We start from the raw sequence: 17,262 nt of genomic DNA, 5'->3' as shown, positions 1-17,262 counted from the left end.
AAATATAGCTAGATTGGTACCAAAAAGAATATGAAGCAAAATGTTAACTGCTCAGTCATTCAGTGGTGTCCAATTCTCTGTGACCCCATGGACTATAGCCCGCCAGGCTCCTCCTCTGTCTATGGACTTTACCAGGCAAGAATACTAGAGTGGGTTGCCATTTCCTACGCCAGGGGAGTTCCTGACCCAGGGATTGAACCTGCATCTCTAGCATCTCCTGCACTGGCAGGCAGATTCTTTACTACTGAGCCACTTGGGAAACTCCATAAAACAGAATTCTGTCTTTTAATTTAGAAGATTTTTAAATACATATACATAGGTTATTTCAGATCAACAAAAGAAATTTAAAATATCAGCTAACTTCACTCTCTTTGTTTATATACAACTTGAAAGTAAACCTGAGTCTTTCCACTTTCCAATTCCCAAATGAATTCCTTTTTTTTTTTTTGAGTTCACTTTCATTTATAAAAATAACTTTTCTAGGAGCTATTCAGGCTAGTTCAGCCTCCATGTTCAAAAAGGTACACATATTTCACTGAGAAAGAAATAGTAACCAAATGTAAAAGTAACAATTTAAGGAAAATCCAGCTTGAATGGACATGAATAATTTCCAGCTAAGGTGTTTTCTGGGCTTCCTGGTGGCCTAGTGGTAAAGAATCTGCTTTCTAATGTAGGATACGTAAGTTCCATACCTGGGTCAGGAAGATCCCCTGGAGTAGGAAATGGCAACCCACTCCAGTATTCTTGCCTGGAAAGTTCCATGAACAGAGGAGCCTGGTGGGCTACAGTTCATGGGGTCGCAAAGAGTTGGACATGACTGAGCAACTGAATACACATATACAGGTGTTTTCTATATTCTGTATATACCACCTCACTGATTACTGTCTGGAGTATTTATTCAGTCTTGGGTCCAACTGTACTTTCTGAAATTTTTAAAAAATTTTTATTGCAGTAGAGTTGATTTACAATGTTGTGTTTAAGTGTACACAAAGTGAATCAGTTATACATATACTCTCTTTCTAAAGGTTCTTTTCCCATAATAGTCCATTACAGAGTATGGAGTATAGTTCCCTGTGCTATATAGCATGTTCTTACTAGTTATCTATTTTATATATAGTAGTGTGGGGGAGCCTGGTGGGCTGCCGTCTATGGGGTTGCACAGAGTCAGACACGACTGAAGTGACTTAGCAGCAGCAGCGGTGTGTATATATCAATCCCAATCTCCCGATTTATCCCTCCCCTGCATTATCCTTTGGTAACCAGGTTTTTTTTCTACATCTGTGACTCTACTTCTATTTGTAAATGAGTTCATCTGTACTCCTTTTTCAGATTCTATGTATAAGTGACAGTGTATGATATTTGTCTTTCTATTTCTGATTTACTTTGCTCAGTATCACAATCTCGAGGTTCATCCATGTTGCTGCAAATGACATTCTTTTGTTCTTTTTAATGGCAGAGTAATATTCCACATGAATTCTTGATTGAAACTGGATTCGTCCAGGTCAGCAGTGATGTAGAAACCTTTCTGAACTGCTATTAAATGTCAGATTCTCATGCGATAGTCTCTAGTGAACCAGGGACCTTCTATGACTCCTTCGCTTCCTTGGTGCTTTTTTCTCTATACTCTTACCAGTCAATATTTATTTGCTGAGTGATTTAACCATAGCCCAGTGATTTATCATGACTGACATTATGTGCAGAATAACCGCTGGATGCCCAGGTGAATTCTTCGCATCAATTAAGGCTTAATAGTCTTATTGACTGGACAAATAAGCACTGTTGTCATTATCATGACTATTGTTATCGAATCAGGTATTGGGACTTGACAAGAAAAACTGGATTATAGATTCTTGGTTTTGATGGGTTCTACTCAGAAACTTTTCCTTAACATCATCTTAACACACAGTAGGACATTTTTATCTGCTGTGGCTCTGTTAGAACTCTGGTTTCTATATTTGAATGAGTTATGCTGATCTCTATCATCACTAGATGGTTTTTTAGTGTGAGAATGAATGTGGAAGGGCTAAACTAATTACAATTTTCACCCGCGATGAGGACAAAAGTGAACTGTTGGCTGTTATAATCAGATTGTGTGCTACTTGACTTGTTCAGAAATAGTAGGTACTATGAAAATAATGTTTGGCAATAACAAGAGTTACCAGTTATGCAACAGCTTTTAGGTCCCAGGCGCTTCCCATACACTGTCTTAGATAATCTTCCCAAGACTACTGTGTTCCCAAGATATCCATTTTACAGAATGCTTGTACCATTCCCCGTTCCCCAAACTCCCAGCCCCTGATAAACACCTGTTTACTGTTTCTATGAGTGCGACTTTTTTCCTTTGCTTAATGCCATGTTTAGATGCAAGTCAGTGTACATTTCAAGCAGTCGATGCTGAGAAATTTAGCACTGCACTGCCCTCTTGTGCTTTTGACCACATTTACAGCATCAAGGCGATTAAAATCTCACTGCCTTCTTTGCACCCAATCTTCCCTCTTCCACTTCAACAGTTGAGTTTGCCCGCTTGTTTTAAATTTAAATGAAGGTTTATGAAGGCTCTTGGCAGAGAATGGTGTCTTTGTCCACACTGGAATCCTTCCTCCCCTGCACTCAAGATTTTCTCCTCTTCATTGCTCTCTCTTAATACTAAATTGTATAAAAGAGGTAAAAAGACCCCAAAGCGGCCAGTTTCCAAGAGCTCAAATGTTCAAAAGAGAAACTGCAATATCTATTGAGCCGCAAAGTTGTGTGTGTTCCAGTATTTCATTTTTATAATTAGTCAATTATGAATTCCCAGTTATAAATAATTAATCGATGTTCGATCTCCTGAGAGGAAACACATTTGACAAATGATCAAACCAATGCAAAACCTAATTCAGGGCATCCTTAAAAATGACTTTAAACAGAAAGAAAAAAACTCTGAGAAATTTTTTTTTTTTTATTTTAATTTTTTATTAGTTGGAGGCTAATTACTTCACAACATTTCAGTGGGTTTTGTCATACATTGAGAAATTCTTTAAACTGATAAAAATGCTGACATGTAAAAAGACTCCCAAAGTAAACCAAAATAACCATTAAAAATAAATAAATAACTGAGAAACTTGCTTTCTTCAAACTATTATTTTGACCTAATTGTCCTCTGAGCCAGTTTGATTTCAACCAAACTGCTTTCTTCCAAATCATGTTTTGAGAACTTGTTTCTAATTTGTCTTTGGCCAAATCCCATGCTACCCATACAAGCCAAGGAATTCAGTCATCAAAATGAGGTTTTTTTTTTAACCTCTTTTACCTAGAAATGTATGAATTCAATTTGTCTTCCCTTATATATCCTGCTTGATTTTTTTAGTGTTTTCATAATCATGTAATTTAATCCTCACAAAAAGTTAGGAGATTATTTCTGTTTTACACTGGAGGAAATGAAGTTTCAGTGAGGCTAAAGGATTTGTCTGTCCAAGGCCACATGGTTCACTAGTGAAAAAGTTAGAGACCCCAGATCTTTTAGGTTCTACGTGTGCATGCTCAGTTGCATCCAACTCTTTGCAACCCCATGGACTGTAGCCCGCCAGGCTCCTCTGTCCATGGGATTCTCCAGGCAGAATACTGGAGTGAGCTATCATGCCCTTTCCAGGGGATCTTCCCAACCCAGTGATCAAACCTGAGTTTGAGCCTCTTAAATCTCCTGCATTGTCAGGTGGGTTCTTTACCACTGAGCCACCAGGGAAGCTCCTTCAGGCTGTATACTGGGGCCAATTCCATCACAATAGTGGCAAAAATGTAGAACCTGCCTTGCAGGATGGAGCCTAGAACAGAGTTTAGGAACTTTTACACTCAGTTTCAATGTACTAACCAGGTGTTCACAGAATTTTGCTGTGGAATCTGAGGGAACTGAGTTTGTTTTTAGGGTAGAGTTGATATATCTATCAGTCAGTTTCTGTGTGTGTATGTGTGTTTAGCTCCTACGATATGACAATATAGAAAAATACACAAGGATTCTTGACCAGTGGGGTTGCAAAGAGTTGGACACCACTGAGCGACTGAACTGAACTGAACCAAATATGTAATGTTCTCAAGCATTCTGCTCTCCAAGTTGTTCAATATGATCAAGGAAAGCGAACCCACATTTGTTTGTTCATTCATTCAGGAAACATTTATTTAGTGTCTATACTATGTCAGGTACCATCCTAGGTGTTGGGGATACAACAGTGAGCAAAATAAAGTCCTACTTCATGGACTGTTCATTCTAGCAAGACAGTAAGTAGTATATAGCACAGTAGGTATTTGAGGGGTAAATTAGATGGCTTTTCCTAGTGACCATGGCCAATACTCAGGAAAAGGAGAAGTCAGAGAAGATTCAAGGAAGTATGTCACTGTTACATGGAACCACAAATGATTGAGGTCATACTTTTTAAAGTGTGTTATACCAAAGGATATTTGTATCATTTGGGGGAATATCAGTTTTATATTGTAAGACTAGAAATGGATTCAGATCTTGATTCCTTTCTTTATTAGTTGTATGATCTGAGATGTGTTACTCTGATCTTTACTCTGTTTTCTCCTCTATAAAATGGAAATAATATTAGTACCTGTCATATCTCTACCTCATACAGCTACCATGAAAACTAAAAGGATAGATAATATATGGAAAATTTAGCACAGTAACTAACACAAATCAAGAAACTAAATATAACTGCTGTGTCAGGCAGGATACTTTCTGTTGCTGGTGATAGACTGGTCCACGTAGTTATATCAAACAATGCCTTTGGACCCATCATTCTGTCTATAATTTCATTTGTGTTCCCAAGAACAAGTAATATCTGAATAAGAATTCATAAATATTGAGCTCTTAAATATGACACGTTTCCAAGCACTTTGCATGGATTGTATCATTTAATCTTCACAAGACTCAATGAGGTAGATGATATAATCATCTCATTTTACAAGTGAGGAAACTGGGATACAGGGAGGTTAATAGCTGGAAAGAGGAAAAACTGTTTTACTCTAGAGCTTAACCATTACACAGAATCCTTTTGAAGAAATTAATGGGTGAAGAGGATAGAGTTTCAAATAAGAGAAAGTAAAGTATTATAGATAATTTTGAGTTCTCATGTGACTAATAAGTTCAATGAAAAATTGTGGGCTCATTTATCTTGGCACCCACAGCATCTAACCAGCATGCACACAAAAGCAACTAATAAATATTTCACAACTGAACTGATTCAGTATTAGCAATCTTTACTCTCTGCTTTCTCCAACAATGCTTAAGTATTTTAGCTTTGCATTTGCTAACTACCCACCTTGCTCAAAACTATTAGCTAATAAACTTATGCATATAGTTATTTCATTTTAAAAAACTCAAAAAGAACTAATAGTAAGCACCCCTATATTGAGATCAGAAAGGACTTTCTAACACTGAAATGGATCCCTGGAAAACAAAAATTTCCACCTTCTCTGGCGCCCTCTTGTGCTTTATGACAGAAACTAATCCAGAGTGCTGATGCTTCCAGGTGTTGAGAAGTGAAACTGAATCTGAAAAAATTCAACACACACGCTCTTAGAGATTAAACTGTTTTCCACTCATCTCTTCATGTTACACTAATCAGTGCTTGTGTCAGGAATTGTAAAATATTGTGTAACCTGGTTTCCCTCGTCCCAGTAGGCTGTAATTTACCTAATCAGTTTGAAAATTTCCTCCAGCTCTTATTCCTAGAGATTCATACAACCTGTAAAATGTGTGCTTTTTGGAAGCATGTGTGACTTGTGTTATCTGGCAGGACTGCCATCTCTCTCTCTCTCATCCTCGGGTCAAGGCTCTGATTTCCTTAAAAAAATGTAAAGCTGCAGGAAGAGGGCAGTACATCTACTTTTCCTTGACTTAAAGGGCGCCTTGAGGCAGTGCTGCTTGTTCATCAGTCTTGCTGAGTTTTCACTGGTTCCCTGGTACCACTTTTCAAGTCCCCCTGCATCATTGTACTGTGAGCACTGGAAAGGAATACAGGCTCAGCAGGTAACAATGCAAGTGATAGATTCTACATTGCCTTAAACCAGGTGTCCTGCCCCAGCAGCTGGCGAAACAGGCTCAGATGTTTCAGATTATTAAACTTGAGCTGGAACCTGCATTATATTTCCATGAATAATGATGATATTAAAATTATTAATAAAAATGACTGAATTTTATTTAGTGCTTAATAGTTAAGCAATAAACACTAAATACATTGCTGAGTGCTTTACAGGCAGCATCTTGCTTAATTTTCACAAGTCTCCTAGGGAGTAAGTAGTGTTATAATTGTCCTTCACAGATAAGAAAACTGAGCTGCAGAGAGGTTAGATACTTTGAGAGACACCATAGCTTTGAGAGAATCTGTCTGCTCTAATTGTCTGAGCCACAAGACTACAGTTCCAATGCTGGCTCTACCACTTTCTAACTGTGTGACTTTTGGTTATTTGCTTAACCTCTCTGTGCCTCAGTTTCCTTATCTATAATAACTCCTGCTTCAGAAGCATATTGCAGGTATTAAATGAGCTAATGGTCCATATTGTTAAGTGCTGTAAAAGTACTTTTACAAAAAGAAGTGAAGCCCAGGTTGGTTCAGACCACTATATAGTCTAAGATGAAGATTATGCTTTTTCTCCTAATGGATATTGTTATGAAATGGATCCTAGTAACATGTCTAACCAAGGTTAATTTCTTCTTTGTGCAGCACAATCATCTAAGAATCTTTAAAAACTACTGATCCTGATTCAATAGGTCTAGTGCAAAGCCCAAGCATCTTTATTTTTCTGAAGCTTTAAGAGATGTCCATCCATAGCCAGAACTACAAGTCACTGCCGTAGTACTTAGCTGTTGTCAAAGATCTTTTCCATAATAAGATAATATTTATTCAGGGGTTACTATATGCTATATACTAAGTGCTTTATTTGGATCATCTCATTTTAATCCTCCAACAAAAGCTTCATGAGTTAGCTAACTAGTGTCATCCACACTTTACAGATGGGAAAACCAAGGAATAGAAGGTAAGGAACTTGCCCAAGGTCACTTGCATAGCTGGTGGCAGAGCGGGGATTTTAAACCAGTGGACCAATACCATGGCCTGTTCATTTAACTAGCAGCTTAGACTACCTTTCCACCTAGGGTCTAATTTGAACTTTGAATAAATCTTTCACATAAAAAAATAAAAACAAACTTGCACACAAGTCTGTGCAGTGAGCTGGTTTTGCCATTATTCACAGTTTATAACTGCAGAGACTAAAACTAAGGACTAAAACTATAACTGCAGGACTAAAACCAAATATACACAGCTAGTCAGTGTACAAGCTAAGGCTTACACCTGGGTCTTATAACTTGAAATCCTATTCACTTTCTCTATTGTCACAGAGAACTTCAAATAAACCAAAGTGTTAGTTGCTCAGTCATGTCCGACTCTTTGAACAGTAGCCTGCCAGGCACCTCTGTCCATGGAATTCTCCAGGCAAGAATACTGGAGTAGGTTGCCCTTTCCTTCTCCCAAATAAACCAAGGTGGATAGTTCTTTTATAAGATCTTTCATATGCTTTACCTTCTCTTTCCTACAATGACTGCTTTAATCCATGCCATCACCCCCTCTGGCAAGAGCTTCAACCAAAAGCCCTCTTCTATCTTTATCTCTTTTCTGCACACTACTTCCAGTTTCTTCATCTGCTAAATGCAGAACTCATCAATCAACTCTTTAGATTAAAATTTGGCTAACATCTGTTTTGTCTGCCATTTGCAGTAGGTTGAATGGTGGCTCCAAAAAAAAAATACACACACACACACACGCACACACACACACACACGCGCGCACACACACACACACACACACACACACACACACACACACACACACACACACCCCTAGCCCCTGGGACCTGTGAGCGTGACCTTATTGGGGGGCGGGGGGAGTCTTTTAAAATGCAGCTAAGGAGTGGCGCGCGCATGCGCTCTCGCGCACCCCTGCTCCCACAGTCCTCTTTGCGCAGCCGGTTTTGCATCCACCTCGTGGCAGAGCGCACGAGTGCAGTGACGCGCAGGAGCCCCGCGCCACCCAGCAGGCCACAACCGTTTCAGAGCTCGCGACTCTTAAAATGGCAGAGCAGCTTTCCCCCGGAAAGACGACGGACCAGGTGTGCACCTTTCTTTTCAGAAAGCCTGGACGAAAGGGGGGTGCAGGCCGCAGAAAACGCCGGATTTGCAACCAGGAGCCCGGCGGAGGAGCCGGCGCCGCCGGCGGCAGCAGCAGCAGCAGCAGTGGTGATGAAGGCATCAGGGTGGTTCGTCCAGAAAAGAAGCGAGCTATCCACACTCCGATGATCCAGAAGACCCAGGGCGGTGGTAAACAGAAGGGGGCTTCCGGGGACCGGAGTAGCGAGGAGGAAGTGGAGGAGCCCGAGAGTCTCGGCGTGGTCTATAAGTCCACTCGCTCGGCGAGACCCGTGGGGCCAGAGGACATGGGGGCGACCGCTGTGTACGAGCTAGACACGGAGAAGGAGCGTGACGCACAAGCCATCTTTGAGCGCAGCCGGAAGATCCGGGAGGAGCTGAGGGGCAAGGAAGATGATAAGATCTACCGGGGAATGAATAATTATCAGAAATACATGGGGCCCAAAGATACGTCTGCGGGCAGTGATTACTCCGGAATGGCGAGGAAGGGCCCCATCCGAGCTCCCGAGCATCTGCGTGCCACCGTGCGCTGGGATTACCAGCCCGACATTTGTAAGGACTACAAGGAGACCGGCTTTTGCGGCTTCGGAGACAGCTGCAAATTCCTCCATGACCGCTCAGATTACAAGCACGGGTGGCAGATCCAACGCGAGCTCGACGAGGGCCGCTATGGCGTCGACGAGGATGAAAACTATGAAGTGGCGAGCAATGAGGAGGAGCTACCATTCAAGTGTTTGATCTGTCGCCAGACCTTCCAAAACCCTGTGGTCACCAAGTGCAGGCATTATTTCTGCGAGGTATGTGCCCTTCAGCATTTCCGCACCACCCCGCGGTGCTACGTCTGTGACCAGCACACCAGTGGCGTCTTCAATCCCGCGAAAGAATTGATCGCTAAACTAGAGAAGCGTCGAGCTGCAGAAGAGGGCTGTGCTTCCAATTTCCCAGAAGACCCCGATAAGGGTCCAATTCCCATTACTTAATTTTCCGACTATTCTCAAATCTCGAAATGTTTTGTAGTTTGGGGGAGGGGGGGTGGAATACTGTAGCTAAGTTACAGATCTCTAGGTGAAATCATTTTTTATTTTTCTGGGTTGGCCCTAAATCCAGCCTTAACTATCCTTGTAAGGCAGAAGAGAAGGCCATGTGAAGACAGAGGCAAAGACTGGTGTCCCCAGCCATAAGCCAAGGGATCCCTGAAGCCACCAGAAGCTGGAAGAAGCAAAGAGCCTCTAGAAGGAAGATGACCCCACCAACACCTTGATTTCAGACTTCTAGCCTCCAGAACTGTGACTGGATACACTGCTGTTGTTATAAGCCACTCAGTGTTAATTTGTTGTGGCAGCTGTGGGGACCTAATACACCATTTCTTTACCTCTTTTTGACTTTGAGGGTTCATGACATCTCTGGCTTCCCTGCTCATCTGGCTCTGTACCTCAAATAAACCCTCAGCCCTTCTGGGACTCCTTCACTGTCTACTGCGTGGGACCCTCGGGTCTTTTATGTGCCATCCCTCATGTTGCTTCTTTGTTGGAAAGAAGACATGCCATGGCAACAGAAGTCCCCCCTCAGAAGGGAACTGGCTTTGGGGTAATATGGGGAAGGAAATGAGCTCTGTAAGGACAGATGGTGTGTAAGAAGAGCACCATTTGCCCATGAGTTCCTTGCTATGTTTTCCTCTTTCTTAAAAAAAAAAAAGATTATTGTTTGTTTACGTTTGGCTGGATCTTCATTGCTGCAGGTGGGCTATTCTCTAGTTGTGGGGGCTACTCTTCTCATTGTGGTGGTGTCTCTTGTTGCAGAGCATGGGCTCTAGGCGTGCTGGCTCAGTAGCTGTGGCGCATGGACTTAGTTACTTGTAGCATGTGGGGTCTTCTCGGACCAGGGATCGAAACGGTGTCCCCTGCATTGGCAGGAGGATTCTTTACCACTAGACCATCAGGGAAACCTTCCCTCCCCCCACTTTTTAATCCCTGTATTGTTTCCATTAAAGAGCACATCTGAGGGTTACTACCTGTACAATTGCTACCTCATTTTTGGGTACCATCTGCAAAGTAAGAATGTTTGACAAGTTGACTCCTTCCTCTCCTTCTGGGCCACGTAAAACATGAAATCTATCATACAGAAGTTTTTCGTGAGTACCAGCTAAGTGTCAATGACAAATTGGCACTTACCGAGAGCATTGCCAATGAGTGAACAACAAAGGCATTTGCCATCTGTCTCTAAGGAGAGTGCACCCCGTGCTGCTATAGCTGTTGATCTTCAACAATCCCCGAGGAAGTTCAGGGTGGTGTGAGGCACTCTGCTCCAGGGAATCTGGTGGGACAGGTCTTTAGATAGTTGGATGTTTTTAGGAACAGATTTTATGATCTCAATCCTTGCATCTCCTTATATCTAGAGAAGCACTAAATCCCTTCATGGTGACCTCAGATCCTCATGACTAACAAAAAGCCTTTTGTAAAATCAGTTCTTCATGCTATTGAACTCCCCCTTCATCAAAACCTTATATATTGACTTCCCCCCCACTGCCGCTTTGGAGCAGTCCCTCAGAGCTATCTGAGATGTTGCCTCCCCGGCTGCAGTCCTCATTTTGCCCCAAATAAAACTTAAAACCCTCAAGTTGCACATCTTTTTTTAGTCAACCTAAGTATTAAACACTACTCCAAGAACCAGGACTTGTATCAGTGAGATAGCTGTGGTGCCTGAACTCACAGGGTAGTCTTCCTGGGTTGATGAATACCATGCTTATCTACTTGGACTTGCCCAAGGTCACATAGCTACTAAATGGCCAAGATTCAAATCTACTTCTGTCTGATTTCAAAGTTCACGCTTTCCATCACATCCGGCCTATCTATCAGTGTTCTGGCAGGAAAACAGAGAGTTGTTCAAATGGGACAGTGGAATGAGAATTTAATAGAAGATTTATAAGAGGGTGGGGAGGATTAAGGAAAATCCAACAGGGAATGGTGCTGTGTCCCAGTGCTAACAATAGCTGGGTCTGAAGAGGTGTGGTGGGGAGGTGCTTACAGGAACTTGGAGAGGGTTGTCTGTAGCTGTGAGGGAGATCTGAATGATGGGAGTTATGCCTCTTGGTAGAGGACCAACCCCAGTGACCCTGTAGAGAAGGATATGAAGAAATAAACGCCCTTATCTCACTGTCTTCCCCCTTTCAGATAACCAGTGCCTTCCACTGGCCAAATCCAACTAGAAACTAGAGGACAAGCCAGAATGTTACAGGCTTTAGACGTCAGCTATGAGGTCACAGAGAAGGGTGTAAAGGGTAGAAAGTGGATATGAGGGGACAAATGAGAAATGCCCAATACACCAGTATTTTACAAACTTTTCCCATTCAGGTATTACCTTCATGAATTCATCATATCCCATGTATCCTGTACACTCACCTATTCTTAATATTTTTTAAATGTCACTTTTAAATACCTTATTAAATGTATTAATAGGTCACAAAGAGTCAGACATGACTCAGCAACTGAACAACAACAACTAATAAATGTATTACTAGTAATTCAGGTAATATGTGGCTACCTTAAACAGAAGAAAAGCATTAAAAAATATAATGAAAAATCATTGCCCCAAATTTAAAAAATAAAATTAATAACTATAAATGGTTGTTTATCTTTTGAGGTCAGGTACCATCTGGCCCTGCCTGCTTATCCAGTGTCCTGTCCCCACCCCCGCTCCAGATGTTTACCCCTCCATTTCAGCCATGTTGATTTTTGGCCCTTCAAAACCAGCCATACTCTCACCCACCACAGTGCCATTACATAGGTTATTCTTTAGCATTGGTTAGTGAGAGAACACTCTTGAAAATGCTAGGGAACTGAATAATACAACACATACGGGACAATCAGCTACAAACAAGAGGAACTATGCTTTTCTGAAGACTATTCTAGAATTGCACTGGTATCACTAAACATTGGTCATTGATCTGGGTGTCCAAGGTCTTGTCCTGACATCAAACTTTAATTCTATGGTCTTACATAAGATATTTAACAGAAACATGACTCAGTTTCTCCATCTATATAAAATGAAACAAAAATTAGCATCGAAGCAGGAAACATGTGGGTACATATGCCATCACCTCTTCACTCCTACAACTCCCAAAAGGGAAAAAAAAAATTACTGTCAAGAATGTGATAAATATACCAAATTAGCATCTAAATTGCTGAATGCAGTTCATGCCTATATTTGTTCTATGACAGGAATATAGCAAAATTTTCTTCTAAACACCTTCCTTTACCAAATCTAAATTCTTTATGCCCCACCAGATATCTTAATAGTGCTACATTTATTTATAGCTCTCCTTTGCAAAAAAAGTCATCCAGCATACATATTTATGAATAAATGGAATAATAAATGGGGAAGAAGTATGGCCACCTTGAATACGGTTTAAACCTATTCTTTCTTTTATAATAGTGAGCTCTACTTTCTAGCCACAGGAATCAGAGAAGAAACTAAAGGAATACAAAATTGCTGCTTTCCTTGAGGTGGTACTCTCAGACATGAGAAGTTGACCTCATCTAGGCTTCATTCCTCTGTCTACACTGATGGTCAGGATGGTCTCCTTAGTTCTTCTCAGTCAGAACTAAGGAGATGCAGCTGACTAAGAAGGGGCTTTTGCTTAGATTTGGCCTTTTCCACTGGACTTAAATCTCAAAGGATGCACTGGTATCTTGAATAATCCACTCTCTTCATCCCTGCCGCCCGCTCTGTGTCCTGAATAAAACTGATCTGCACAGTCTAAGTTCCTTCTGACCAATTAGTACCAGCAGGAGATCAAGGGAGGGAGAAGAGGATTCCCTGGCCAGCTAGTGATTAGGACTACATACTTCCACTTCAGGGGGCATGGGTTCAATCCCTGGTCAGGGATCTAAGGTCCCACAAGCTGCACCAAAAAGGTGGAAGAGAGTGAGGTTGGGCTATTATTCCCTTAACTCCTTTTCTGTGCAGTTGCTCCAAACTCACTGTGTCCTATAAGACAGCCCTCTCTGGCTCAGTTTTGATGAACTGATCCCCTCTTCTCTTTTGCTCTTTGAAACAACATCTGTTTAGTACCCTTGCCTTCAATTACCCATTTTGAGTGTCATGTCTTTCCTACCTTGAACCTTGAACCTAAAACAGGGAGTGGTAGGCTGGACCTGCCCACAACCTTTGAGTTACCTTGTGAGGTCTGAGAGTCAGGCTGACATAAAGGAGAGAGGAGCCAAGGGAGGAAGAGGGATTGAGTCCTGGCCCCACTGGCTGACCGCCTGACTTCAGTGATGCCCAAGGCTTTCACACACAGAATTTTTTTTTTTTTAATTTAATTCAGTATATATCTTTTTCTTTGCCCAAAACATCTTGAGCTGATGTTTCAATAACTTGAAACAGAAGTCTTAATGAAGGTGTTACTAAAAATATAGCTCTAAAGTGAAGACATCTGGATCCTTGATGCTAAAGACTCTGCTGCTGCTAAGTCACGTCAGTCGTGTCCAACTCTGTGTGACCCCATAGATGGCAGCCCAACAGGCTCCTCTGTCCCTGGGAATCTCCAGGCAAGAATACTGGAGTGGGTTGCCATTTCCTTCTCCAGTGCATGAAAGTGAAAAGTGAAAGTGAAGTTGCTCAGTAATGTCCGATTCTCAGCGACCCCATGGACTATAGCCTACCAGGCTCCTCCATCCATGGGATTCTCCAGGCAAGAGTACTGGAGTGGGTTGCCATTGCCTAAAGATCCGGCTAAAGATTCTAGATCTGGCTTAAATACAGAACTACTTTCTAGTTCCATTCTGCCTGAGGCCTGATCCTACAGCTGATTCTATTTTCAGATTTCTCTGAGATTCTGTCTCCCATACATACTATGTGGGTGTTACAATATTCATCGTCTTTACTCTAGTTAGCATGAGTGAGTCTCTGTTTCTTGGAGCAAGGTGAACATAATAAAACAGTTCCCATTTTACAGATAAGAATATGAAGGCCAAGATAAATGAAGAAACTTCATCTCAGTCAAAGATAAGGTCAAAAGTGGACTTGACAGGCAGGTCTTCTGGCCCAGGACCTTTTCATGCTACCCCAGCTTTCTTGTGTTTCCTTTGCCTCCCTCTTTTCCCTTCCTATTTGCTCTGAAATTTTGTGGCCCTGTTGCCTTAGTAGTCTAGGTTGTATCATTTTATCTAAGGGTATTGATGCTCGGCCAACTGTCAGAGAAGAAGAGCCATGGGCTTATCTTTTTCTGAGTTCCATCCCTTGTCAGTCCACTCATTTACATTTATCATGTGCTACCCTATGAAAGTTTGGGAGATGTTGGATAATGTTAACTTGTACTTTTATTTAGCTCCCCAAGTATTAATAACTTACCATCTCAGGTTAGAGTACATTTGTCTTGTATCTGATTCATCCTGGAAAAGTCTATAGTACCTAGCACAGTATTTAGCTCACATTAGAGAATCAGTATCCAGTATCCAGTGAGTATCCATGAACATGATTGACTCAAAGCATCTTATATTAGGCAAAATGTTGATGAAGCTGCTGTGACACATTATAGTGGCTCCAACATGACAGAAGTTGACCTATCCCACAGCCCGAAAGTGGGCAAACAGCCCAGGGTAGGAGGCAGATAGCTCTGTTCTATGAATTGATCCAGGGACTCAGGGTCCAGGTTCTTACTCTGCCATTCTGCTTATGGTTAGAACTGGCTCACTCATACCACATTCGCATCTTTGCATAAGGAAAGGAGAAAAGGGAAAGGGAAGGGAAAGCAGGTAGCTTTCTTATTAAAATGTGATTTGAGTATGCACATATCTCGGCTTGCAGCTAATTGGCTAAAACATTGTCACATGTTCAAACGGACTTGAAAGTGATGTTGGGAAATATAGAATATAAATGGTCAGCCACATGGCTTGATAAAACTCAGAGCTCTATTGTTAAAAGACAAGAAAGACCATGTAATATCCAGTGAAATGGCTAAAATTTTTAAAAAGTGGGTGGGAGAAATCCTTGGTCATTCCTACCCTAGGTATTTACCTAAGAGTAATGCAAACCTGTGTCTACAGAAAGACTAGTAGAAGAATGTTCATAGGAGTCTTAATCATAATAGCTAAAAACAGGAAACAGACCTAATGTTCATCAACAGAGTGTTTAAACATGTCATGGGCTAATCATCCAATGTACTGTTACTCAGCAACAAAGGAACAAAACTGCTGATACATGAAGCAACCAAGTTTGACTTACCCATTTAGCAGAGTAGGCACAGTGCCCAGGCCCATGGAAATGTTTCAATTTCTTTTAAAATCAGAAGGAAAAAATGAACTTTTAGGTTGATGAAAATGTTTTATTATATAACATGTATTTGTCATTACAGTAACAGTTATAGGAGATAAATGTTATTTTTTATGAAGGAAAGGGCTCATTGAAGTCCGTAGGATCCATGAAAGTCATAACACAGGCCTACAAACAATAGAGATGAATCTTAAAAACATTATGCTGAGCAAAAGACTTGAGACACAAAAGAGTATGTGCTATATGATTTTATTTAATGAAGTTCTATAACAGACAAAACTAACCAACTGATAGATTAGAAAATGGTCACCTTTGGGATGGGAGGCATTGAAGGCACTTTCTTAGGTGACAGAAATGTTCCGTATCTTGTTTCTAGTGGCGGTTATGAAGATGAATACAAAGATGAATACGAAGATGAATTATCTTCATATGAATATGAAGATGAATTATCTAAAAGGATGGGACAGAACCTTTTCCATCCATGCATTTTATTGTATGTATCCATGCTGAAGAATTGATGCTTTTGAACTGTGGTGTTGGAGAAGACTCTTGAGAGTCCCTTGGACTGCAAGGAGATCAAACCAGTCCATCCTAAAGGAAATCAGTCCTGAATATTCATTGGAAGGACTGACGCTGAAGCTGAAACTCCAATACTTTGGCCACCTGATGCAAAGAACTGACTCATTGGAAAAGACTCTGAGGCTGGGAAAGATTAAGGCAGGAGGAGAAGGGGATGACAGAGGATGAGATGGTTAGATGGCATCACTGACTCAATGGACATAAGTTTGAGCAAGCTTTGGGAGTTGGTGATGGACGGGGAAGCCTGGCTGCAATCTGTGGGTTGCAAAGAGTCGGACACAACTGAGCAACTGAACTGATTTTATTGTATATTAATTATGACAGGATTTTTTAAAAACGAGAATTAACACTACAAAGCTAATCATCTCTGCAATACGTTTGATTAATGAATTCTTGAGACAGTGTTAGCTGGCATGGTTTTAAGTTGCCTTTTAGCAGAAATGCTCTAGGAACTCTAATGGAAGAATCCAACACCGTGGCAGACTAGCAGGGAATGAAACACTCTGTTCTGTATCAGTTAAGGTTTTTGGTTGCAAGCAACAGAAAGTAGCTTTGGTTAGCTTAAGCAAAAATGAAACTATTGCCAAAAAAGAAAGGAAAGAAAGAAAAGGAACAAGAGGAAATATAATGAACAGCCTTTGAACACAGGGAGGAATTAAAGAAAGTGAAACAATCAATTAGGCCATCAGATCACTGGCAGATCCCAGGATGATATTATCCTATACGATTGCTCTGTCCAACCAAACTCTTTCTCAGCTTCCCACAGCATCATTTTATAACCTTCCAAAGTGAAAAACCTAGATGAGAAGTGTCTGTCTGTCTGAGCCTAGGTCTCACCTGCATGTAAAATAATTCCCTGGCAGTTGGAGAGGAAAGATGTTTTACTTGCCTTCTAGAGTAGGAGGTGGGGCCCTGTATCCCATTTATTTTGTAATTCTCTAAAATAAGACTTGGAGAAGGAAATGGCAAACCACACCAGTATTCTTGCCTGGAGAATCCCACGGACAGAGGAGCCTGACAGGCTACAATCTATGCGGTTGGAAGAGTCGACACAACTGAGCGACTAATAAAATAAGCACAAAATAAGACTAGTATTTGAATGCTGGGCAGCCAACAATGACCAACGTCCACAACACAATCAGTCTCTGTTGTTCAGGTTCTAGCTTATGATTCTAACTCCTGTCCAGGACTTCCAAAATCCAGGACAGGCCCAGTGTAGATAACTATGTTCTAAT

The 17,262-nt window shown here is 41.3% G+C and overlaps 1 protein-coding gene across 1 annotated transcript; it reads left to right on the top strand.

Moving 5' to 3' along the window:
• Positions 1-8,000: 8,000 nt before the first annotated feature.
• LOC122430924 (E3 ubiquitin-protein ligase RNF113A-like) lies at positions 8,001-9,889 on the top strand. Its single transcript, XM_043451878.1, has one exon. The coding sequence runs from the start codon at positions 8,101-8,103 to the stop codon at positions 9,154-9,156; it is 1,056 nt and encodes a 351-aa protein (XP_043307813.1). The 5' UTR covers positions 8,001-8,100; the 3' UTR covers positions 9,157-9,889.
• The last annotated feature ends 7,373 nt before the right edge of the window (positions 9,890-17,262 follow it).

This window comes from Cervus canadensis, chromosome 29 (genome assembly GCF_019320065.1).
Source record: "Cervus canadensis isolate Bull #8, Minnesota chromosome 29, ASM1932006v1, whole genome shotgun sequence".
NCBI lineage: Eukaryota > Metazoa > Chordata > Mammalia > Artiodactyla > Cervidae > Cervus > Cervus canadensis.
This window is presented reverse-complemented; position numbering and strand designations above follow the sequence as displayed.